Source organism: Conger conger, chromosome 11 (genome assembly GCF_963514075.1).
Source record: "Conger conger chromosome 11, fConCon1.1, whole genome shotgun sequence".
Lineage (NCBI taxonomy): Eukaryota > Metazoa > Chordata > Actinopteri > Anguilliformes > Congridae > Conger > Conger conger.
In genome coordinates, this window is record NC_083770.1 from 30,714,565 (window position 1) to 30,739,590 (window position 25,026).

General features: G+C 44.3%; 1 protein-coding gene across 2 annotated transcripts; it reads left to right on the forward strand.

The window, feature by feature from the left end:
* The first annotated feature begins 211 nt into the window (after window positions 1-211).
* On the forward strand, window positions 212-24,316 carry LOC133140082 (TBC1 domain family member 10A-like). Of its 2 annotated transcripts, none has more exons than XM_061259638.1 (9): window positions 212-1,534; window positions 12,816-12,915; window positions 15,023-15,130; window positions 15,846-15,952; window positions 16,275-16,389; window positions 16,514-16,579; window positions 18,158-18,347; window positions 19,810-19,964; window positions 21,369-24,316. In XM_061259638.1, the coding sequence occupies exons 1-9, from the start codon at window positions 1,344-1,346 to the stop codon at window positions 21,840-21,842; spliced, it is 1,506 nt and encodes a 501-aa protein (XP_061115622.1). In that variant the 5' UTR covers window positions 212-1,343; the 3' UTR covers window positions 21,843-24,316. The 2 variants fall into 2 exon arrangements, with proteins under 2 accessions (XP_061115622.1, XP_061115623.1); XM_061259639.1 differs by lacking the exon at window positions 212-1,534 and adding an exon at window positions 12,646-12,725.
* Window positions 24,317-25,026: the final 710 nt, after the last annotated feature.

Here is a 25,026-nt window from a genome sequence, read left to right on the forward strand (position 1 = left end):
TCGGTATGTTTTACAACCCGTTCAGAGTTTGTGTACCCCTTTAACATAGTCAAACTGATTCGTGCTGGCAAAAGTTCCAGAAAAAGTGTTCTGGTTTTCAGTAGATAAGTTACTTATTATACAAGGATGGTGATCCAGGATCAGCCCACTGAGGCAAAGCATAGACTAGAAAAATAGGGACAGAGCCGACACCCTCAGGATCTGACATGACTGTACTGCGCAAATGCAAACAACTGGGATCGGGAAGGCTGTTGCTAGCTAGTCGATTGACCGATTTGCTACAGTAGGATCATCTGACAAGAGGATTCCAATGACGAGATTAACAACAGGGAAGATTTTGGATGGTAACGCTGTAACGTTATTCAGAGAATCTCGGGTGGAGGCGAGTTGAAAATCAAAGTAGTTATTCAATCCTAACACACTGCTAACCTTAGGCAGTATTCTAATGGAAATGGGAGAGTAGGCTAGCTACAAGGTAAACCAACAAGCGGAAACTGCGGCCAAGGAAGAACAGGCAAAGAAAACTAAGAGAAAGCTCTTGCCTTCAAAGCATTTAAAACGTGACGTGTCGTTTTTGGCTGTTATGTGGACATTGGTATATTATCCGTTAAATTGTTCAATAACGTTAGCTAAGTTAGTCTAATGTAAGAGCATTTGAGTGCTGTGCTAACGTTAGCTAGCTATAGATACGTAGCTCTAAGTTGCAACTCTAGTTAAATATGTTTGGCTAAACAACAGGCCTTGGAAATCGCTTAACTTGTCTACCTAGCCGTAGTTTATGTATATAGCGATTAAATTACTGTTTTAAGTACGAAACGTGAACCTCAAAAGTGCATACACAGCTAGCCAGCCACCTTGTTCTGTTTGAAGGTAACTTAAGTTATAACGTTGGGTATTAGCTATTTCTACGTTAGCGATCTACCACTTGGCATTTAATTTGTGTAGTTAGCGGTGCCGTCTGTTAAATTGGCATAGGCAACTAGCTAACGTCAGGTGAATGTGTCAGGTTATGGAGATATTTAGCTAAATTAGCAAAGTAATGCAAATAATGTGGCTAACGTTAATAGTTTAGGAACTGTCATACTACCTAACTAGTTTCACAAGTTGAATAACCTTACTTCAATCTACCTAGCTAATGTCGCTTCGGTAGCGATCACCTTCCTACAATGAGAAGACGGCGCTGAAAAAAACGCATCAACGAGTACTTGCTAACGTTATACTAAACGATTGAACTCGCGTCCGATCGCTTCCCCATTTGGTAGCTAATCGGACAAGAAAGTACGCTATAAACGTTTGCTTTTTAGCTAACTCGGATTTTGGGAGTAACATTGAAGCTTGCGGACATGGATACCGACCAAGAAGAGAATGGTGGCCAATCTGCAGATTCTGGTAGTTTGCTAGGGACCAAAGAAAGTCTAGCAGACGGAGAAAGCTCCATCGGCTCTGACTCTGAGATCAACGGCTTTACAGTCGACGACAAGCAACCAGATAAATATGGATTCATTGGAGGTGCACAGCAGGACATAAGCGACTCGTAAGTTTGCCTTCTTGTGTGCCATTTGGCAATCTCAGTTATATACACTATTTTAACATCATTTTGTCAACTAAACAACCGCACATATATGGTATATGACATAAAACGACAATAAACTATGTTAGACTGTAAACGCCCCTCCCCACGTGGCAAACCAAACGTGGAACGTCTCGCGTTCATTATTTGTGTAGCTGCTGGCTCATTGGTTTTCTATATGTAAATATTGTAGTGGTCATTAATTGCATAATGTGTTGTTGGTCACTGGAATTACAGGATGGCAATTTAGCGTCATGACAGTGTTTACGTTGCTCTGATGTGTATGCCTCAGGCTTACCTCGAATCAAGTCGCATCCGTGTAGCAGGCGAAGAATCGTAAATTGTTAAAGGGATTGATTTGCATGAAAACATTTTTACATGCAAAATCCGTGCCCATAAACGCAGTATAATATTTTCTGCATTTAATCCATATGTAATAAATATTTTGAAATTGTTTGTTTTTTACATCTATGGCGTGATTCTGTGCGATTTTACAAAGTATCAATATTGATTTCCCTCATGCTGTTCTAACGTTCGCTCACCGGCTTGGAGACCTAATTCGCGGTTTTTCTGGTTTTGTAGCCATTATACCAGCAGCACGTGAATTCTGCATCAATTTTGGAAGTCGACGCCCTCCGAGTTTGAGGCGAGCAATGCTTGTTTCCATTATTTTGTGTATTGCGGTTTTTATTCAATAAACACTGATTTTGTGTTTATGCAAGCTATGGTAACCACTTTGTTTTCCTGGATCAAATCCCTGCGATGTATATGGTAGTATGAAAGACGGGATTCTCTGATATGGGGTCCACATTTTAATGCACAGATCTAAAATTATCTGATTAGTGAATATCATGCCAATATTTTCCCGGGTTTTATTTCATTTTTTGCACTCTTCTTTTGTCTTTGCCCTTTATGATAGGACCATAGCACAGAAACTTCCCCTACTGTATAGGAAGTTACAATCAGATGCTCTTTGTCTACTTGTCCTGTGCCTTTCTCCTGTAGTGTTTTTGTGCTTGCATCAAGTCAGACCGATCAGGGCCCACACATTCCTCTGTCTCAGGGGAAAGCCCTTGGCACTCAAGGAGTGTTAAGATCGTTTGTCATGGTGCAGGTTTAAAGACTGAATGCTCCAGAGGCAAACTTGAATCATCTCCAGGGTGTGAAGGACACTGCTGAACCAGGTCACATCTGATTTCCTGCTATGTTGCTCCTTTTGTTTTGCATTTCTCACTGTTTCATGGTCCAGGCATGGTGCTGTCATGGCTGGCTCTTCCTCCTTACTCGGCAGCTAAGTTCCCACTTGTCCCTCAGCGGGTTTCATCTTTAGTAAGCAATGTCACGTAAAGTCAGTACGAGAAGGTCATGCTTTCCCTGTAGATTGCGTCCTGTCTCCTTCAATGGCTGTCTGTTTGTCTAACAGTGGTTCAGCAGAACAAGATTCCATTGCGAGGTGTTCTGTGCAGTTTCTGGCCTGGCTGTCTTGGTAGGTGGTTTCCATGACAAAATTGCAAGAATACGAATGGTTAAAAGGTAAACTGTCCTCTAGCTGTGCCACTGCAGGTAGCCTAAATAAAGAATATGTATAAAAATGCAATAAAGACATTTATTTTCTTTTTTTATACTGAATTTCATGAATACACATCAGTAGCTAATCCTTCCTAACTTTTCTTTTTAAAATGATTCATATTCAGATACATGGCTTGTGCGTAGGGCAATGTTGTAGAGAAAGGAAGAACCCTTTAACTATTCAGTGGCTCACAGCCAACATTGAGAAGTCTGCATAATTATCCACATCTCTTCCCTAACAGCAGAGGTTATGTGTAGTTAAATTGTACACCGTGCACGTCGATCAACAATGTAGGCTAAGTTTGGATTAAGACTCAAGGTGTGATCGTGTCAATTTTCAACTCTAAATCTGCAGCCCTGGAAACCTGGAAATGCCAATAGTTGCACTATACATAAATAAATGATACCGTGAACAGTGGCCTACACACAGCATGGGACAGTAATTAAAGCTTATTTATGTGTGCTTCGTCTACCAAGTCAGATCTAGCAGTAGGTGGCTGATACACAAATACCTGTTTTTTTTTTGGCTTGTCTGGGCTTTTTTTGCATGATGTGTACAATTCCGTGTGTCTGGTTTAGACTGGTCACCAAAAATACACTGAATTAGTTTGTAACATACAACAGGAAGATATATCTCTCACAGAGACCTTAAAATGCTGGCGTAGTTTTGTGTTTAATCCCCCCCACACCCTCACTCCTGTCTGTGGTGTCGTCTGTATCTTATGGTCTTTCCCTAACTCAGTGGAGGACCAGTGACAGTCACACAACGACATTTCCAGGGGCGTTTTTTCCTTGCCGGTGTTCCCTCTGGTTTGCTGCGTGGGTGTTTAGGCCAGGGTAAAAACTGTAAAGCGTGTTATAACGAATCCTTTCTACAATGCATTGGGTATTGATTGACAAATTAATTTGACTTGCTTTTGCGAGGAATTTCAATACATTGTATATGGGTGTAGGGCATGTTTTGTTTCACAAGTGTTTTGTTTGGTAATGTTAGTCCATGACACTGATCACTGTAACTAAGTTTAAGTTCCATGTAAGACACCTGGGAAATTTGATCTTACAAATGTCTCTTGTCAGAATCTGTTAAGTAGTTGTACATGCTAGAGGTGCACATCCTCAACATCAGGTTTATGGATTCATGTCATGGGGCTAGCTACATGAAAATTGAACGTACAGGCCAACACAAGTACAGCCATTAGCTATTTCCTTATTACTTCTAAAACAATTGAAACATTGCTTTTTAAGAAAGTACACAGGGCACCAGTCCAAACAAACAGCGGCTCTTGGAGGACGTCCTTGGCTCATGTTTGCCCAAGATCTTGAGCATTCAATCAGGGTGTGCGGCTGGAACAGAGTAAGCCCATGCGTTCCCCCATTACTCATTAATCCAAAACATCAGCTGCTGCTGGACTTGGACAGTACAGCGGTCCATTTTAGGTTGCAGTCCAGTGGTTTGTGACAGAGAAAATAAAATGGATATGTATAAATATTGAGGTACTCAGAATCCATGATGGTAACAGGAAAAGGAAAGTAACTGAGACCGAGGCCAGTAATGTCTGGCTTGACAGCGAGCCATACCCCATGAGCGTGATTTATGTTTGCATGCTGCATGCAGGAGGTTTACCAATAAATTGAAAAACCTTCATAACAAATGGATTTAACTTCACCAGGGTGGGTGGTATGCTAATCATGTGATGTTGCTGCAGGAATCTTAAAGGAGCATTATTACAAACTGCATTTGCTTCGCAGTGGTGCGAATCAAGCGAGAGTTACAATACATAAAGGAGTACACTGGTCAAATATTATGCAATCTGTCAACTGCTTGCATGCATGTTTGAACATCCTGACCTGAACTATAGCTATATGCTAATGACCTGTTTCTCACCTCTATTTGAGAACTGAATATCTTGGTGAGTTTTTGGAAGAAAGGATACAATTTGATCTTTGGCCATGCTTTCAAACATTATCGTCAGACAAACGGTCCCTTTCATCAGCGAAATGAGTTTATGATATACAGAGAAGCCTCAGACAAACCAGCGGCATGGACATTTTTTTGTCTGTGCTGGGAAGTGCTGCTAATTTTTAGCTGGAACGGGGGAAACCATTTTTGTCATTATATGATGACCACGTCAAATTGTACTGGCGCATTCTCACAATTCACCAATGAATGAAATCTGTTGCATGTGATCTCAAGACGAACCTGTCCAGCCAGTTTTAGCCACAGCTGCCTCATTGTTTCATAAATAAATATGTTTGCCTTTCAGTGAAGTAGAGCCACCATGTTTGCACAACTGTATTTGGACTCTGAAGAGTTTTTGTCTAAAAAGAATGGAAGTGGTGCTATTGTTAATTTGGGCTTAATATTACCCTAACCTGTGTAACAGCCTGTTAATATTGCACACCATTAAATGGCACTGTGTAGGTGTTGTCAGGGGTTTGGAATCTTGCGCCAACAAGAAGCATGTATTTTGCTGTGTATGGTCATAAATTAGTTACACAGACAGTGCTGACTTGCACTGCTATGTAAGAAAGGGTGTGCCACTAGAATCTCTGCCTCCCAACATGCTGTCTCTTGCTCCGCAGGTCTTCATATATGCTTTCCCAAACCTTCCATTTTCGGCACAAGGAGGGCAATAATTGGGGGTGGGGGGCAAGCACTCTGAACTTCCTCTTTTGCAAAGCTTGGCCGGCCTCATGCCATAGAAACGGGCATGAGTTGTGTGGGAGTCCTTCTGCTTTTTAAGGAAGTGGATAGTGACGAGATCTAAACCATTTCTGCTAACTTGGCCTACTTTGTCTTTCAAGAATTTTTTTGGGATTTGTACAAAATAAAATATTCTCAAGAAAACTTGCTCCTCAGTGGATGATGGTAGCGTGGGGATTTAATCCCGGTGGCCGCCCAAAGTTAGGTGCAGTTTTGGATGCTTCATTGTTTCTTTAGGGTTTGTTTCTCTAGGAGTGAAGAGAGGCAGAGGCAGTGCAGCTGTCTATGTTTTCCTATTCTCGGCTAAAAACAGATCTGAACTCCCAGACTGAGGGATGAGGAGGCGTTCACCCCAGACACCCCTCTTTGAAGGCAATTCTCGTACACAGTGATTACAGGGCTGTGGTATAGAGCTAATGGCTAACCAGACGAGGGCTACAAATGATGAAAACCTGTCTGCATTTCTACATCTGAAAGAACCTTTTGTGCTCCTGGGCGGATCCCTCTCTTTTCAGTTCCTTTTTTTGGAAGTAACTGAAATCGAACACTTGTTACGTCATTCTTCCCCACCTTGTGCTCTTAATCACATCAGCACAAAGTCTACCAACTCACTTATGAAAAGATGAACACTGCACTTGCTTAAAAGCTGTTGTGAAGGATCGGTAGGGTTTTTTTCTACAGATCTCATAACCAGTTTGTTTTGTCTAGGGACTGGTGTGAGGCGTGGACGTCCTGCCTGTAATCAGGCTGGGATTAGGTATTGCAGAATTATGGGGTTTGCGTTGGTGTTTACAGACAGTCGCCTGCTTGACAACAGGTTCTCACTGTTGACCGAATAATGGCGAATAACAGATCATACAAAATGGCCATTTCAAGATTTTTTACATTTGAGTCAGGAAGCCTTCTTGAATCAGTCTGAAAAGAATGGAAATCAGGGTAATAGACTGCAGAACATGGAACGACAACATGGACACAGGGGGACACTTCATGCTAACCGAAGCCTGGATACAGAATACGCCCTGCCTATCTTCAAACAGATTAGACTGGATGAGTGTAAATGAGCCATAAATCCCCAAATGCCCCATCCCCTCAATATGTCTCAGCTGGTTTTGTTTGCGGTCACTTTAGTAAGCTGTAGCTCTTGAAAGTGCAGCAGCACATTTTATTCTTTACACCCACTCGTTGGTTTGGTAATTAATCTGCCAGCTTTAGAGGCGAGTGTTGACACATAAGCCAACATCTGGTTTCATAGTAAGCCAGCTTTGCATTGCACAAACCATGGGCCACTACAGTTTTGGTAGTTTCATGAAAATCAAAACCTTGTGGGTTCTGTGCATAGATACAGGACACGCCTTGTTCTTATCTGTCTCTGTGTGTGTGTCGTTTGTTTGTTTGTTTGTTTGTTGTAGGTGGCTAGTAAGAATGTAAGTAGTACAGTACATGGCTTTCTGGACTCGTGATGGGATTTCTGCTGTGTATTTATTAAACTGATTGGATGAGTCTAATTTCATGGCTCATTTAATGAGCATATTACAGAGTGTTATCTCAGAGTTATCTCAAACATCCTTTGCTTGGTACGCTGAGTACTCCTGAAGGTGCGGCTGTTTTTCTACCCCAGTTAAATTCCTCTGTAGATTAGTATTTACTACTCTCAGGCTCTTTCCTGTGATCTGTTTTGGGGCTCTTCCACTGTTTCTTTCCAGGCTTAACTCACTGTGGGTTCTGCTGCCTTCTGTCTAGTGCGAGTCATTTGATCTTCACAAACCAGTGTGTTTGTCCCTCCTCCCAGGGTTCACTCTGGTTTCTGTGTGTTTTTCTGTCTATTTCACTCCTAATGTCACCTGTTCTGTTCTGTTGTCACTACTTCCCTCTGTTTCTTATGTAACTGTGAGGGCCCTGACACACAAGCCAAATAACCTGCTCTGCAGCATTCTGAAAGTTGTTCTGAGGGAGGATCAGTCTTCTTGCTCTACGCAATGAGAGACTTGGGCTTAAAGTCACTGCTGAGTACAGAACCGCCCTACGCTTTATAAACAGAGCAGTTACACTGCTGTAAAGAACCGATTACAAAAACATACAGTTTATTCTGTCTTTTTATTTGCATGAGCCTGTGTGTGGTTGTGTGTTGGTGTGTGGCTTCAGAAAGTATTCCGTTCCCTTCACTTTTTGCACACTTTGTCTTGTAGATTTAATTTTAAAAGGACAAAATCACCAATCAGCCACTCAGGGACAGTCAGAGACTTGTTCCCAAGCCAGTCCAGCGTTGTCTTGGCTGTATGCTTTGGGCCATTGTCGTGCTGAAAGGTGAAACATCGCCCCAGTCTTTGTGTGCACTCTGGAGCACGTTTTCCTCAGGGACCTCTCTGTATTTGGCTGCAATCATCCTTCCCTCAATTCTGACCAGTCACCCTGTCCCTGTCAATGAGCCCCCCCATAGCATGATGCTGCCACCACCATGTTTCACTGTAGGGATGGGATTAGCCAAGTGATAAGCAGTGCCTGGTGTTCACCAGCCCTGCAGTAGTGCTTGGAGTTCTGCTCCATGAGTTATATTTTCATCTCATCAGACCAGAGTCTTTTTCCTCATCCTCTCAGAGTCCTTTCAATGCTGTTTGGCTGTCATATGCTTTTTTGATCAAGACTGACGTCCGTCTAGCCACTCTACCATACTGGCCTGATTGATAGAGTGCTGCTGACATGGTTGTCCTTCCGGCAGGTTCTCCCATCTCTGCAGAGGACATTTCCGAAGCTCTGTTAGAGTGACCGTTTGGTTCTTGGTCACCTCCCTGATGGCCCTAAGGCCCTTCTTGCCCGGTTACTCAGTTTGGCCGGATGGCCAACTCTAGGAAGAGTCCTCGTGGTTTCAAACTTCTTCCATTTCACAATTATTGAGGCCACTGTGCTCCTGGGAACCCTCAAAGCTTTAGAAATGGTTTTAGACCCTTGCCCTGATCTATGCCGCGTCACAGTTTTATCACGGAGGTCTACAGTGAGTTCCTTGGGCTTCATGGCTTGGTGTTTGTCTGACATGCAGCGTGAATTGTGGGACCTTATATACACAGGTGTGTGCCTTTCTAAACCATTTGCCACAGGTGGATTCCAGTCAAGTTCTAGACACATCAGTTCAAGCAAACAGGATGCACCTGACCACAATTTTGATTTTTAATAGATGTGCTCGTTTTCATATATATATGTATATATGTGCGTGCGTGCGTGCGTGTGTGTGTGTGTGTGGCCAGCACTTTTTCCTTTTCAAGAGCTCAACACACTTCCCTCTCTGTGGTATCTTAACTGTCTCCTCTTGTTCCTCCCTGTTTACTGTGCTGTGTGATTATGCTGAGAGACAGCCCTGCTTTACTAACCTACACCTCCCTGCCCCTGTCAGATCTATGGCTTGTTTGTGTTGCCATTGGTATCAGTCACCTAGTTCCTCCTAAAATGAATAAATATAAACTCTGCAAAAAGTAACGCCCATCTATCTGCATGGCTGGCAGTGGCTGTAAATTCTTTCTGAATGACTGTTAGCGAATTTGTCATATTCTGCTAGTTCTCCATGAGGTTAGCTGTATTTATGTGCTATATCAGGACTTTGCCTTGGCACATGGAGTACTGCTTAACCCTCTCAGTCCCGATATGGCACTCAAGCGTAACTACTGTAAAATCCCAACAGTGCCATATGGCCTTATACCGTTTCAACCAATCAAAATGACTGCGATACTATTGTTTTTAGCCCCTATTAAAACTTTACTAAATATTCTCAATTTCTCAACCAATTTCTCAACCAAAGCCAAAACTTGGAATTTGTGTGGAGCCACTTCATATTGCCCATTGGACTGAAAGGGTTCATTATAACCTGCCTATGAAGATGTATCCTTAAATGTCATTGTTCATCTCACCCCAAGGTAGGAGAGATAATATTTTTATTTGTATTTCTGTCATTTGCTTTCCTTGTGTGGAAACTTCATAGCATTATATAGAGCTCAGCTCTTATGCTGAGATCAGCATTCATGCCTTAGATTTACTATAAAATGTTTTGTTATATGCCATTTAGTATATTGCATTGTGACCACTTGCTTAGCTGACGTTCTTATCCAGAGCAACAGCAGTGTTAGTGTCAGGAATATAATCGTGTGATATCACAAAGGAACAGACAGGCCATTAGTGATTAATTAAAGTGGTCACTCTAGCCCATGGAATGCTCATGACTTGTTCTTGACTTTTCCTTAAAATTAAGCGATATCCCTTTAAATCTCGCAATGCTACCAATGGCTGTGTAAATATTATGATCAAGAAACAACATAAATGTCAGACACGGAAATACGATTGGCTCAAAGAAGTGGGCGTAATTATATTGTTGTGCTTCAAGTCTGGGTCATCACCACTTTTAGAATCGTACGTTAACGTGACCTGAATTGGCATAGAGTTGACTGAACAGCCAACAGTTAGCACTCTAAACCAAATGCCAAATTCTTAATGATGATTTTGTTTTTCTGCTTTCTTTTCCTCCCATTGTTTCAAGAACATGCCTGTTAATTAACTTTGGAACCATCAGAGTTATTTTAACTGCTGTTTGGAGGTGGTACCCATAATTCCTTTCACTGTTGGAAGTCGTTTGGTGACTGCGAGGTCACTGGCTTGGTCCACTCTTGGTGCGGAGAGCAGCCAAATTTCAGCTGCAAGCCAGCTCACACCAGCCCTTTTCTGTCTGCCTGTACACCTTTAATCCCACTTTCGTAAACCATGTGCTTGAGCCAATGATGGGTAATCCTGGGCTATGACAGGACTAGCTTTACAGAGCTTTTCCCTTAACCCTCATCAGCCAGCCTCATATCCCATCCTTTCTTCCTTTGTTTTTGCCTCTAAGTGCATCGGCGTGTCCTCTCCGAGTCTTAATTTGTCTAAACTCAATTTATGTATTTCTCTGTATTTATTTGCTGCACTGGCGCCTGACTCTGTTGCACAAGTGAGCGGACCCACGTCCTCCCATTGTCATGAGACTGGGAGAGCAAGGAGATGTAGAGCTGCGTCCTTTATTTCCTGCTGTTTTCCCATTATGAGCCCAGTGAGAGTATGAGTCCCAGGAGGTGGAGGTGGTGGGTAGGGGCTTCTCAGAACCGCAGGGCCTGTGGGTCAAGCAGTCACCCGGGCCTTAATGTGCTCCTGATGCAGTGTGGCGCGGCTGTGATGAGGATGATCCTGCCTTTGGTCACGTTGTGCTGCTCTTGTGACGGCTCCCTCAGAACCACGCACCCTCACTCTTTGAGTCGTGTGACTTCATTGCCTCAAGCTTCGTGCCTGCTGCTTGCTGCGGCTTGTAAGACTTTGGCGTGCGTCATATTTCCTGGAGATAAACCCTCTGTTAGTGTTAGCTAAATATCCATAGAAACCTGAGCTTGGAACACTGTGGTAGATGGTAGATTCTGAGCAGTTGGGGCATACATACTGCTGTCCTGTAATTGTAGAGAGAGCCACACCAAGCAGAGGCCTGTGGTACCAGGCCTCATGGTACTGGGTGTCGCCACAGCACTGGCTGTTTTAGGACTATATGCTATTTGTTCAGAAGTGGCTCATTCACACAGGGTCACTCAGAGGGCACAGGTACAGTTCAATATCAAACGGTTCAAAGGTCCCAAATGCCTTTTAAGCACGATGTGTGTGTTTACGCATGGTTGTGTAATAGGACTCAGTATTTTGATTCAACATTTTTAAAAGCACAGCATAAAACAGGTATTATTTATGTAAATAACCACAATGAAATGTGCATTTGCAATTCCAGGCAAATTAGATTGACATTAATGTGAATTATGTTGTATTTTAGGCAGGGCTCTTTGGTCCTGTGAGTGAAGTGAGTAAATATTTTGTCGTATTTAACAAGCAAATTCTTTATGCATAATTACATGGTTGAATATTCGGATAATTTCCGATTCAGTGCCTGGTAACAGTTAATGACACACAGACACAAGTATGCATGTGCTCATGCACTCACACACTCGCATGCACACACACACACACTCACTGTACTTACTTTATCAGACTTAGTCATCTGCTTTGTTTTTTAGGCATTCTGGCCATGATTTCATTACAGCCAGGGCAGTCATTAATGTGCGATGAATATGACCCTTTGGGAGAAGTCATATGGCGTATAGCAAAGCAGCATAGTTCCTCCCTGAAGCATTCTTCCAGGGCCCAAATGCAGTTTTTTACACCGAAAAAAGAAGGCGTGTCATTTACAGTAATTCCTCCTGCTATCTCTGCTCTTGTCTTGTATTTACTGTATGTGCAAGAAATGTCCAGGATGTATATTTGCAGGTTTCACCAAGATCTGATATCTTCCCCCGAAAGAATTTGTGCATCTCCAGTTTTGTCTGTAAATATGCCTCTGGCTGAGAGTGAGAAAATGACTGCTGCAGGATCTTTGTTTGATCACATTTTCATGCAGAAGAACTAATGCCAATTAAATGAATATTTTGCTTGGGCTTTGCTTCTTGAATACAAATCAGAAAAAATGTCAAAGTGTCTTTGTTTTCTTAGAAACATGCTTTGGAATATCAAACTAGCTAAGTAGTTTATTGGAGATCTTCACATTCATTCACACACATACTGTGTTCTCATCTGCTTGTGTACAAAGGCGGGGACGGTCTCACAAATTCAGTGTTTTTGAAGGGAACGTCTTGTTCCTGCTCAGAACTGCACAGCACGCTTTCTGCGTGGGCCTCCTGTTTCCCAGTGAGCACGGCACGCAGTGTGGGCCCCGCCCCCAAAGACACACCCTTACCTCTAATCCTCGGGGCAAAACAGGCCCTTTCCACTTCCACCGAGTTGGTCGTTGTTGGTCAGGAGGGAGTGATGCGCACCCCGTGAATAATCCACACCTCTGCACAGGTCATTATTCTTCAGCCGACCCCTGAGCTCCTTACAGCAGAAGGGTAAGCTGGGAAAGGAAAAGTGCTGACGTCATCTCTCTCCCCCCAGGGCCGCAGACATCCCACCAGAGGTGCTGAGGCAGAGGGAGGGGAAATGGCTGGACATGCTCAACAACTGGGACAAGTGGATGCTCAAGCGACACAAGAAGGTTGGGCTCCAGCCCCTTGTTCTTTCCTCTAGTGCATTCCTTATCTGCTACTATATACACAGTCAGCTCTTAACATTCAATGTCCTTTATTTTTTGTTGGTCAGTCCTGGTCGATTTAACCTTAAACCTACGCTACCCAGTAAATCAGGTTACTGCTGCACCAGACCTGCAGAAGTTCCTGCCGCCGAAAGATGATGCCTCTGTGCGTCAGAAGACCAGCCTTTTAAATTAGCTTGTTGTGATTTCTGCACTTCCTTGCATGGAGGCATTGGCATATTGCCATTTGACGCCTTGGCATACCTGTTTTCTGAGCACCATGGCAACAGTTACTGCTGTGCAGTGTCACCCATGCCGCAGAAAACCGCAAGACCAAACATGTTGCCTCAGCTCCTCTGCTTTAAACAGACCTTGGAGCCACTTGCAGAAAATGATATGGAATAAGATAATTATGCCCATAATTTTGCACGTATTTGGCTGAGGTGGAAAATCCATTCCAGTGTTTTGTTCCAGTCAGCTGAATTTGCTCATTTGCATAATTCTTCAGCCATAAGGCTAATTGGTGAAATCAGTTGGCTGAGTTTGTGGGTTGGAGAAACACATGGCAGGACTGTTCCTTTCTGACCACTGGTATGTTCAGACCTGATATTCCGAAAAGTATCTTTGTGTCATTCTTCCTTCTGTACATTTCAAGGCCATGTCAGTGAAAGAGATTTTCCCATCTTTTACCGGGTCTTCACACTGATAATCAACTAAAGGAAGACATTTTTGCTACATTACTAAACTTGCCAACTTTCTTTTAAATAAAAATTAAAACAATTCAAAGTGGTTTGTACATTTCATATGGATTTAATTTGTATGGATGACCTGATTTAAAGGTTGTATACTGAAATGAGCACTGCTAATTAATTTTAATTTTGCACAGTTTATTTCAGTGACAGTGTTCCTTCGTATGAAACACGTGTTTTGATCACGAGGTGCTTGCATGCCTGCTGTAGGAGGAGTAGCAAAAAGAACTGAAGCTGAAATGTGGTGCAGTTTCCTCAGGACACTTTCACTTCACAGAGCATGTTTTTACACACCTTGTCAGGGCTAAGAACGTCTGTTATGAAGCCCAAGGGAATTCTCATCAGCACTTCCTATTTACACTATTTTTAGTTTTGGGGGGTTTCCAGTGAAATGTGTGTGTACGTGCGCTTCGGTGTACTAGTAACTAAACCACGGGAAAGAATGTGAGAAGCCTAGGCAACAAATAAACTAAACTATTAAAATGTTTTTTCTGTGTGTACCATGACAAAGAAAAGAAAAATAGACCTCCTATAATTCTCCCACCAGCTCAGATCTACAGGGGTCCAGTGGGCCTTGGCTGAAACATTTCCCCCAACACATTATGAGTCACATAGTCGGCCCCTAAAAAGGTCAGGCTGTCAGACATGATGTAGTGCTCAGTGTTTGTGTGCCTGGATATTACTTCTCTGTCCACATTGTTGCGTTTTCATTTGTTTCTGTGATTGTTCCTCTTCAATGCAAGCTATGCCTGGTGTGTCCTATATTCTGTCCCATATGACATCATATCACCTTTCTCCTTTGTGTTCAGTCATAGGCTTCATTCTCTCCTCATACAGGGAGGTATCCTATTATATCCTGTTATATCTGAAGTTCAATGAGCTCTACCAAGCTATGGGGCAATAGGAGCCTTTCGTTCCAAAATATCAGCTGTAATTTGTTTTGTTTGCTGCAGCACTGTAAAGAATGCAGTGCCCTGCTCTTGTCATAAGTAAGCGGCTGGTGTACAAGTTTGAATGTGCATGGCAGAGCCATTCTCCATCTGCTCACTGTCAGTTCTCACAGTCAAGCAAGGCAGTTTTATTTTTGAGAACCAGTGGTCTGGTGTGGAAATGAAACAGTTCTGAGTGACCGCAGCCACAATTTGGGAGAGATCAGAAGTGGGCCTTTATTTGGATTCTATTTCTAGCTTTCTTTCTATTGAGAATGAATCACTCTCCAGTGTTTCTCTTGTCTAAAAAAGTCTGAAATGAGTGTAACTTGATGGAGAGTAAAACGGATAGAGAGCAGCTTTTGTGTTTAACACTCTCCTTCTCTCGGTCAGGTGCGCTTGCGTTGTCAGAAGGGGATCCCGGACGCGTTGCGGGGCCGCGCCTGGCTCTATCTCTCCGGGGGAAAGGTGAAGCGGGAACAGAACCGTGGGAAGTTTGAGGTGCGTGCTGCAGCCTCCTCCATTGTTCTCTTTCTTTGAATCTTGCAATGCTACCAATGGCTGTGTTACGTTTATGATCAATAAACCACACAAATGTAAGACACCGGAAAGAGGATTGATGGAATGAGAAATATTTGCGTTTATATGCAGTGTATTTTCTTTTTCTGTGTCCAAAATGCAGAATTCTGCATGAACATGACCACTGAGCTGTGCTGTTGGCTGCCATGGTGTGGCCATTTATTGGTGTAGCGCAGTCGGCAGTCATTGGTTATATGTGCACAGTATTTATTTTAGTCTGCCTAGTGAGTTGTGTATTTTCCCACACTTACAGTAGTGAGATTACAGATCTAATGCACTGGTCTCTGTGTATCCAGTTTTTGGTTACTGAATGGCATAATTGTTGCTTTATCATGGGTGGATGACCGTGAATGCCTGTTGTTTGAAACCATTGCTGGGAAATATGCATTTGAAGGCCACTGACTGTTTTGGCAACAGCAGGTTTTTCTGAAAGAATTCTGTTGCTGTGTGTTAGGACTGCACTGTGTGGCATGGCGTGTGGCATGCCATGGAGCAGTGGGAGAGTGCTCTACTGTGCAGTGTGGTGGTATACTCTTCTGTGTGTATACTGTTCTGTGTGTGTTGTGTTGTGTTGTGTGTGTGTACTGTTCTGTGTGTGTTTTGCTGACTGCGTGTGTGCTGTCCTGTCCTCCTTCAGGAGTTGGACAGTCAGGAGGGGGACCCTATGTGGCGGGATGTGATTGAGAAGGATCTGTACAGGCAGTTTCCCTTCCATGAGATGTTTGTGGCGCGAGGAGGCCACGGGTAAGCCGAGTGTCTGCTCCCAGTAACACACTAAAAACACACACCCGTCACCAGGCTTTCTGTTAAAGTATCTGCATGGAGACACACATGCATGTGAACACAGCAGGATTTGGGTCAGTTCATGAACATAAACTCAGGGGCTAGTTTAACCTGAAGTTTAAAATACAACAAATTAGCATTTTGAAAAACCACAAAACGGTTCAAAACGGTTCAGTGTGAACAATCTCAATTGGAATAGGAATTTCAGGATGAGCTTCCCCTCTATAGCTGGGTTCCTCCTAAGATGTGTGTGTGTGTGTGTGTGTGTGTGTGTGTGTAACAGGCAGCAGGACCTTTACCGCGTGCTGATGGCCTACACACTGTACCGGCCTGAGGAGGGCTACTGCCAGGCCCAGGCTCCCATCGCTGCTGTCCTGCTGATGCACATGCCTGCAGAGGTGAGTGTGTGTGTGTGTGTGTGCGCCCGCGCACCTGTGGAGGTGAGTGTGTTATGCTGTGCGTGTGAGTGTCGCTGCTCTCCTCTCAGGCTCTGAGGAGACTTTCCTGTGTGCTCTTCTGCAGGATGCCTTCTGGGGGCTCGTCCAGATCTGTGAGAAGTACCTCCCAGGATACTACAGCGCGGGCCTGGTGAGTCTGGCCATTTACCCCTGACCCACTGTGACTGTGCTGCCCCTTTACCCCTGACCCACTGTGACTGTGCTGCCCCTTTACCCCTGACCCACTGTGACTGTGCTGCCCCTTTACCCCTGACCCCTTGTGACTGTGCTGGCCCTTTACCCCTGACCCCTTTTTTTGCCGTCGTAAATACTTGTAGTTGCACAGTCATATATGACTAGGGTGTGTTGTGTATGTATGGAGTGAGTGCAGAATGAAAGATGGTATGTGTGGCATCTCAAAGCCATCAGAAATGCTGCTGAATGGGTTGCCATTGTCAAGTGTTCATTCCCATGGGGAAGAAAGAACAGGCACTGACATCAGGAACGCTGCCCTCTATTGGTTGGACGAGGACAAACAAACTGGACAAACACTCGTTTTTAGCAGAAATTCGTGGGAATCCTTTATTGTCTTGGCAACAGCACGAACAGAATTGTTTTGCATTAGACCGCATTTCCCTACCTTGCTGTTGATAGAGGGTTGACTATTTCTACCAATTCTACCAATTTGTATTATGGAATTCAGGCATTTGTGTTTTGGGCAGAAAAGGACAAACAACAAAACAGAAGTTATTGGCCAGCAGCCATACCGCCATGCGCTCTGCTCCTGCTGAATGGCTGAAGCTAAGCAGCTGTGGGCTTGGGTAGTACTTTGATGGAAGACCTCCTGGGAAAACTAAGTTGCTGCTGGAAGTGGTGTTGGTGGGCATGTAGGGAGCGATCTTCCATCTGGTCAAATGAACCCAAATGCCCCAGTGCAGTGATGGTCCCCTGAAAAATCCCATAATTTAATCGACAAAACGAATAGTTTCTCCCTCTCCACCTCAGCTGATGTGTGGTGAGCATTCTGGTGCAAAATGGCTGCTGGTGCATCAACCAGGGTGGTGGAATTTCTCCCCCTCAGGGAATGTCTCCCCCTCATGACTGTAAAGCACTTTGAATATGAGAAAAGTGCTTTATGAATGCAATTAATACTAGAAAATGACAGCACTTGGTGAACTTTGTTGGTGGTGGCTGAGGTGAGTTTCCCCCTCATCTCTGTAAAGTATGTTGAGTGTGATAAAAGTGCTATTTAAATGCAATACATTGTTATTGCGTGTGAAAAAGCCTGGTTCTGTATTGAGCTAGTTAGAGCAAGCTGCAAGCCCATAGTGTAGGGCATTGCAGACTGTGGTGTTTCCTGTGTTCTCCCACCTCACACTTCAGCTCAATGTTGTTGCTCGCTTTCATCTTGCAGACTGGTTTCTGCATTTCCTGGGGCCCTTTATTACCGTCTCTTAAATTCTGTAAACTTTCAAGTTGTCCCATGAGTCCGGGCAGGTGACCAACAGCTGAGTGCGTTAAATATAAAAAGGGAATGATTCAGTTAGAGGAAATCAGGAGCGTGATGTGCTGAATTACAGAGGCATGAATTCCAGGGTGCAGTATGAAATGGTGGCTTTGTGCTGTGGATGCGTTGTCTGAGAAGGCCTGAGGGAGTGTGCGGAGTCCTCTTTCACACGCTCCACCCTCTCACCCTGCGACGGCGTGTTGTTCCTCTGTCCTCCTGCAGGAGGCGATCCAGCTGGACGGGGAGATCCTGTTCGCCCTGCTGCGGCGCGTCTCGCCCGTGGCCCACCGCCACCTGAAGAAGCACAGCATCGACCCCATCCTGTACATGACGGAGTGGTTCATGTGCGCCTTCTCCCGCACCCTGCCCTGGGCCTCGGTGCTGCGCATCTGGGACCTGTTCTTCTGCGAAGGTGAGGACTGCCCCTGCCCACTGCAGCCACCCCAAAGCAATCACACACTCGTGTGCACTCGCACACGCTCACTCTCCAACATTCTTACACATGCACAGACACACGCTCACTCTCCAACATTCTTACACATGCACAGACACACACACACGCTCACTCTCCAACATGCACAGACACACACACACTCGCTCACTCTCCAACATGCACAGACACACACCCACTCGCTCACTCTCCAACATGCTTACACATGCACAGACACACACACAAGCTCACTCTCCAACATGCACAGACACACACCCACTTGCTCACTCTCCAACATGCTTACACATGCACAGACACACACACATGCTCACTCTCCAACATGCTTACACATGCACAGACACACACACACACGCTCACTCTCCAACATTCTTACACATGCACAGACACACACACACGCTCACTCTCCAACATGCTTACACATGCACAGACACACACACACGCTCACTCTCCAACATTCTTACACATGCACAGACACACACACGCTCACTCTCCAACATTCTTACACATGCACGGACACGCACACACTCACTCTCCAACATGCTTACACATGCACGGACACACACACACGCTCACTCTCCAACATTCTTACACATGCACGGACACACACACACGCTCACTCTCCAACATTCTTACACATGCACAGACACACACACACTCACTCTCCAACATGCTTACACATGCACAGACACACACACACGCTCACTCTCCAACATGCTTACACATGCACGGACACACACACACACTCGCTCTCCAACATGCTTACACATGCACGGACACACACACACACACTCGCTCTCCAACATGCTTACACATGCACAGACACACACACACGCTCACTTGCCAACATGCTTACACATGCACAGACACACACACACACTCGCTCTCCAACATGCTTACACATGCACGGACACACACACACGCTCACTTGCCAACATGCTTACACATGCACAGACACACACACACACTCGCTCTCCAACATGCTTACACATGCACAGACACACACACACGCTCACTCGCCAACATGCTTACACATGCACAGACACACACACACGCTCACTCGCCAACATGCTTACACATGCACGGACACACACGGTCGCTCACTCTCGAACATGCTTACACACTCACGGAAACACACTCGCTCACTCTCTAACATGCATACACACACAAAACACACACTCGCTCACTCTCCAACTTGTATACACACACAAAACACACACTCTCTCTCCCACATACATGTACACACTCTCATAATGCTCACACTGAATTTCTGACAAACACACACTAATAACAGATTAACAGCTATTCTCAAAGACCCCCCACACAAAGCACACAGTGAAAGGTGTACCTTTCCTTTTTTTGACGTCGTCTTTGGCCGTTGCCACAGCGCTTAGCTCACTCTGATTCCCGCGCCCCCTCCCCTCAGGCGTGAAGATCATTTTCCGGGTGGGGCTGGTGTTGCTGAAGTGCATGCTGGGAACGCAGGAGAAGCTGAAGGCGTGCCAGGGTCAGTATGAGACCATGGAGCTGCTGCGCACACTGGACCCGCGCTACCTGCAGGAGGGCTTCCTGGTGCGAGAGGTAGGCCCCGCAGTCTGGGGAATAACACCCCAAAAATCACTAAGCAGGACTTGCGTTGAGGATATCTACCTCAAAGTAGGGCTTCTGAGTGGCTTGTGACAGGTGAAGACTGGACCCTGCCACAGGTTTGAGCACAAACCATTCGCTGATGATGACTGAGAGCTTGCAGCAGTGACAGCAGCTTCATCCCAGCTGGGGTTCTCCCCTAAGAACCCTCTGTCATTTGTCAGTGAGAGATTCACCTTTTTTCTTTTGGATGCCAGTGCTCCTGTAGTATTGTGGTTGTAAAATAACCACAGGCTCATGGGTGGATCTATCAGAGTCTTTGGGTGGCTGTGGATAGAACAGTGGTGGCTCCAGAAGTATGGAGAATAAGAGCTAATAATATATGGCTGTTAACTATATATCCTGATACTGGTCCTGTGTCGTGGGAAAGACCGGGTAAGACCATATAATAATGAGCACAAAGAACCCCCCTCTCCCCACCCCAAAAACAAAGACCCTACATCCTCTTCCTGAAGCAGTCAGCTTTTAAAGGCAGGATTTTAAGGAAGAAGGTGTACTTTCCATCTTCTGTCAGCATTACACGGACAATGTGGAGTGGAAAAAGTTCCAGGCTCGTGACTGCTACAATGTCATATTGTGCTTCTAGCCTAGATATGCTGATACTGGTCCTGTGTCATGCTTCTGGCCTAGATATGCTGATACTGGTCCCTTCTCATGCTACTGGCCTAGATAACCTCAGTAAGGCTACTGGCCTAGATATCATGATACTGGACCCTGAGAAATGTAAGCTTATTTATGGAGGGAATGAAAAGAAGAGTAAGTCTTTTTCTCACTCTGTGTGTTCTTGGCTCCAGGGGCCCATGGTTTCTGCAAGGGCCCGTTTTCCGATACCTGCAAGGGCCCGTTTTCCGATACCTGCAAGGGCCCGTTTTCTGATACCCAGTGACTGTTTCTCCACAGCCTGTGTGCTCTTCATGTCACTTTTATCAATTTAATATAGCCTTTTAAAATAAGGAATTATGCTTTGCTGCCTCCTAGTGGCTGGTGTGTGCACAGTGAAAAGAAGGTGCTGGTGGTGATAGGAATTTATGGTCTGCACACACCCAAATTTACATTCTTCTTCCTTTATTTAATTCTTTGATTCATTTTCTGTTTGTATACTATGCATTAGCTGGATTTTTTTTACTGAAGCAATTTCCAGTAAAACAGGGTTTTGTATATATGTATGTATATAATCTGAAACGTGTAATATTAAGGCCGCTCCGTAATCATTGTGCTTGTACCTGTGGGAGCACACAGTATAGACCTTCTACATTGTGAGGGGTAAAGGCTCCCAAAAAGATGCCAAAAGCAGTCCTCCTCTTCGGCCCTTAACCGTAGGCTGTGTCATGTCCCCAGGTGCTGGAGGTGCCGGTGTCCGAGCGGGACGTGGAGAAGGAGCACCAGACACAGCTGAAACGCTGGATGGAGAACCGCGGCGAGCTGCGCTACAAATCCCCTCCCAGAATGCACGGCGCCAAGGCCATCATGACCGCCGACCCCCCCAGCCGCCAGGACCTGAGGCAGAACCCCACCATCATCGTGCAGAACCCCCTAGACTACGAACCGCACCTGCAGTCCATCCCGCAGCCCGACGCGGAGGACGACTGGACCAAGGGGAAGAAAGCCAGCGTGAGAAAGAGCAAGGAAGAGAAGAAAGAGAAAAAGGAGAAAAAGGAGAAGATTCACAGTTGGAGGAGTAAGAAGGCATCTCAGCAGGACATTCCCAACCCCTACGCCCTGCCCAATGAACCGTCGCCCCTCCTCAACCACACGCCACGTCAGGGCTCAGACCAGAGCCTTAGCGGCTCTGAACTCGACACCTACCTGTAGCTCCCTCCTGTGGCGGGAGTGTGACAGTGCAACTCTCGAGCTGCCAAGAGAGGGAGGAGCAAAGCTGTAAAACTGTTCTCACTGGCACCTCTCAACATCTCCAACAGATCCTCCTCCTCCTTCTCTTTCTGCTCCTCCTCTGCCCCTCCCATCTTACAGAACATTCCTGTTCTTCACACTTGTTATAGGCCGCCTACACTGTGACTCTCAGATCAGAGCTTGCCCTTAAATGGGAGAATTCAATTTAAAAAATGTTGTGCTGCTGAGGTGGAGACTTTCTCTGTACCTCTTGTTAACAGCCATGGCTGCAACACGGCTTTCTCGCTGGTGAAATGTTGTTGCTATAAATTGTGTGAAATCCAAGAGGGCCAATAATTTGCCTCTGATCTGCCAATCTTATGTAGGTTATCATGTAATCATACATACCATCTTAGCTAGTGGACCAAGGTTTCCTCTGTCGTTCGGATTTTAATCGCTTCTGGTGCACAACAGGAATAATTAAGCATTCCAGTCTTGTTCTTTCACATTGGAGGTCAGTATTTGTCAGTAATTTCCCAAATACTGTGGTAGAGACATGGAATGATTTTACTTCAGGAAACCACCAAGGTATAAGGTATACATAGCATGGGAAAACCATTCAAAGTTTCAGAAATTACACTGTCAACAGTGTAATTTCACTTCACACATTCAACACAAGAGTGCAGCTAGCACCCCAATGCACAATATGACTATGTAGCAGTCACGTGCCTGGCACTTTTTCCACTGCACATTGTCCGTGTAATGCTGACATAAGGTGGAAAGTACACCGTGGTCTTCCTTAAAATCCTGCCTTTAAGAGCTTCAGGAAGAGGACATAGACCTTTTTTGGGCTGGTGGATATTTCATCTCCAAACCAAATATTCAGGGTCTTTGTTTTTTGGGTTGGGAGAGGGGGGTTCTTTATGCTCATTAATATGTGGTCCTACCCACCACCCACTTCCTAAGTGTGTGGCAAGTGGCTGTGCCACACCCGTTAGTGGTGCGGTTTGTGTGTGGGGAATAATGGGAGATCAGTTTAACACAGCCGGACAGAGTTGAATGTACTTACAGTTTGAGGGTGCATTATCCGTGGCTTTCTCTGGGCCAGACATTGTAAAGACCAGGCCGACTAGTCCAGGGTATCCCACGTGCTAAGAGTCATATAAAGAGGTAGGATTCACCCATGTGGATAAGTCAGTCAGATCGTACATTAAAGCGCAACTGACAAAAACTTACATATGCAAGTGCAAGAAAGTATGTGTTTGTTTGGTTTTATTGTGCACTGGTGCTTTGCATTCAGATTATGTTTCCAGTGTAAGTCAAGGCAACCAGACTCAAGGGAACCATGAACCTTTGTAAACCTCTCTTGGAACCTTTCTTAAATTTTCAACTGAAATCTCTTGGTTTTATTGTTATTCTTTTCATTCCTCCCTGATGTGCATTCATGTTTGGAGTGATGTTACACACTGTTTTGCACATTTGCAGGTGTACAACAAGCCAAGCCAGCAAACCATGTTTATAAAATATCTGGTATCAAAAATCTAACATTTCTTAAGATCATTTTTTTCCAATACTGTAAAGGCATGTTGTATATAACAATCTTAAAACTTTACATTGCTTTATTTGAATTAGAATGCTGAGACTGTTATGACACTATATATTTAGATTTATAAATAAAAGAAGCACTTTTATATAGCTTCTTCAGACAAATATTTGGGAAGAGTGTGTATAAACTGTTTGTTGATTTTGCTTCCCTTGGGAATTGAGTGTTCAGAATTATAATTTTACTGCTTTATGTTACTGAAGATATTGTATGCATGTGCAACTGAGGTAGTCAGGCTGGAAGAGGGCTTTGTTTTTGTAGCCTGACCACAATCATAGGTCAAAGGTCAACATGTTTACCTTGATAATGTAAGGTCTAGTCAGGAGCCAAAATGAATGATCAAAGAGTCACCCTTTTATATGCTGTATTCAAAACACAAAAACAAGGCCAAGGTTATGCAACTACAAGATTTTATATATATATATGTTGGGTTTATTTTTTTTGTCAGCACCTTCGCTGAAGGGATTGTTACGAAGGGGTGTCCCAGGATGCATCTGTCCTTCATGTGTTTTGTTCCATATATACAGAATTACTATATTGGTTGAGTCCATTTAGAGAAATGGCCATAATTTAAAGGTTGGCAGATTCCAACAACATGTATGAGAACTACGTCAGCCCATTCCTAAAGGCATATTCTTTAGTACGGTGTGATGTACATAACACAGGACTTTGTTGGTTGTACGTGGGCACTAATCTCTCCCATTGTTGCTCTGTTGAATTAAAGCCAAACAATCATGTTGCTGTGATGGATGGGTCAGATCAGATGGCCACTGACCTTGATGCCCACATGCTGCACAGTTATGATCTGCTCAATGTTCATTGCTGTACTTAATAAACATTTTTTGTGCTTGTTGATTGATGCAGTGTATTAAGGTTATTGACAGGTGCCTGTGTCCCAGTGAGGTGGATAATCTGGCACCCATTTGGAGTTTGCTGATGGACTTTTATTTGGTGTATGTCTGTGGGATGGGTCCTAGGAGGTTGAGGTTGTTGGTAGGGGGTTATTCTTCCAGCTTGCAGCCTGAGCACAAGAGATTGTGTTTTTGTTTCAGTGCAGATTTTTAATTGAACCTCCACCATGCCCCATGTATCACATTTTAACATAGTTAAACATAGTTCTGACAAAATAATTATTTGGCATCACAGCTAAAAGAAAGTCTGTTGTCATACATTTCTGAGATGGTTATTATATACAAGATACTTTTCTGTTTATTTAGTTTGAGCTGGTGTGAGGAATATTTTGGGTTCTCTGACTTTTTATGAATCAAGGTAAATCTTTTACGTGCTCCACTACAAATGTGCAGAGACTCTGATACCTGCTCAACAATGGGAATGTCAGGGCTGGCCATTTCGGTTATTAACCAACAGAGGGAGCTGTCAGACTGAATTTATATGATGAGGCACTACTGCCCGGCAGTGGCAGCTTTTACCCAGCTGTTGACTCATCTTAGCCTGTGGTGCATAGAGGCGCGCTTAAGGCAATACACGTTTTACTGGAATACAACAATAAAAATCCAAATCTATCCGCTTAGGAGTGTTTAATTGTAATTTAATGTCTCGTTT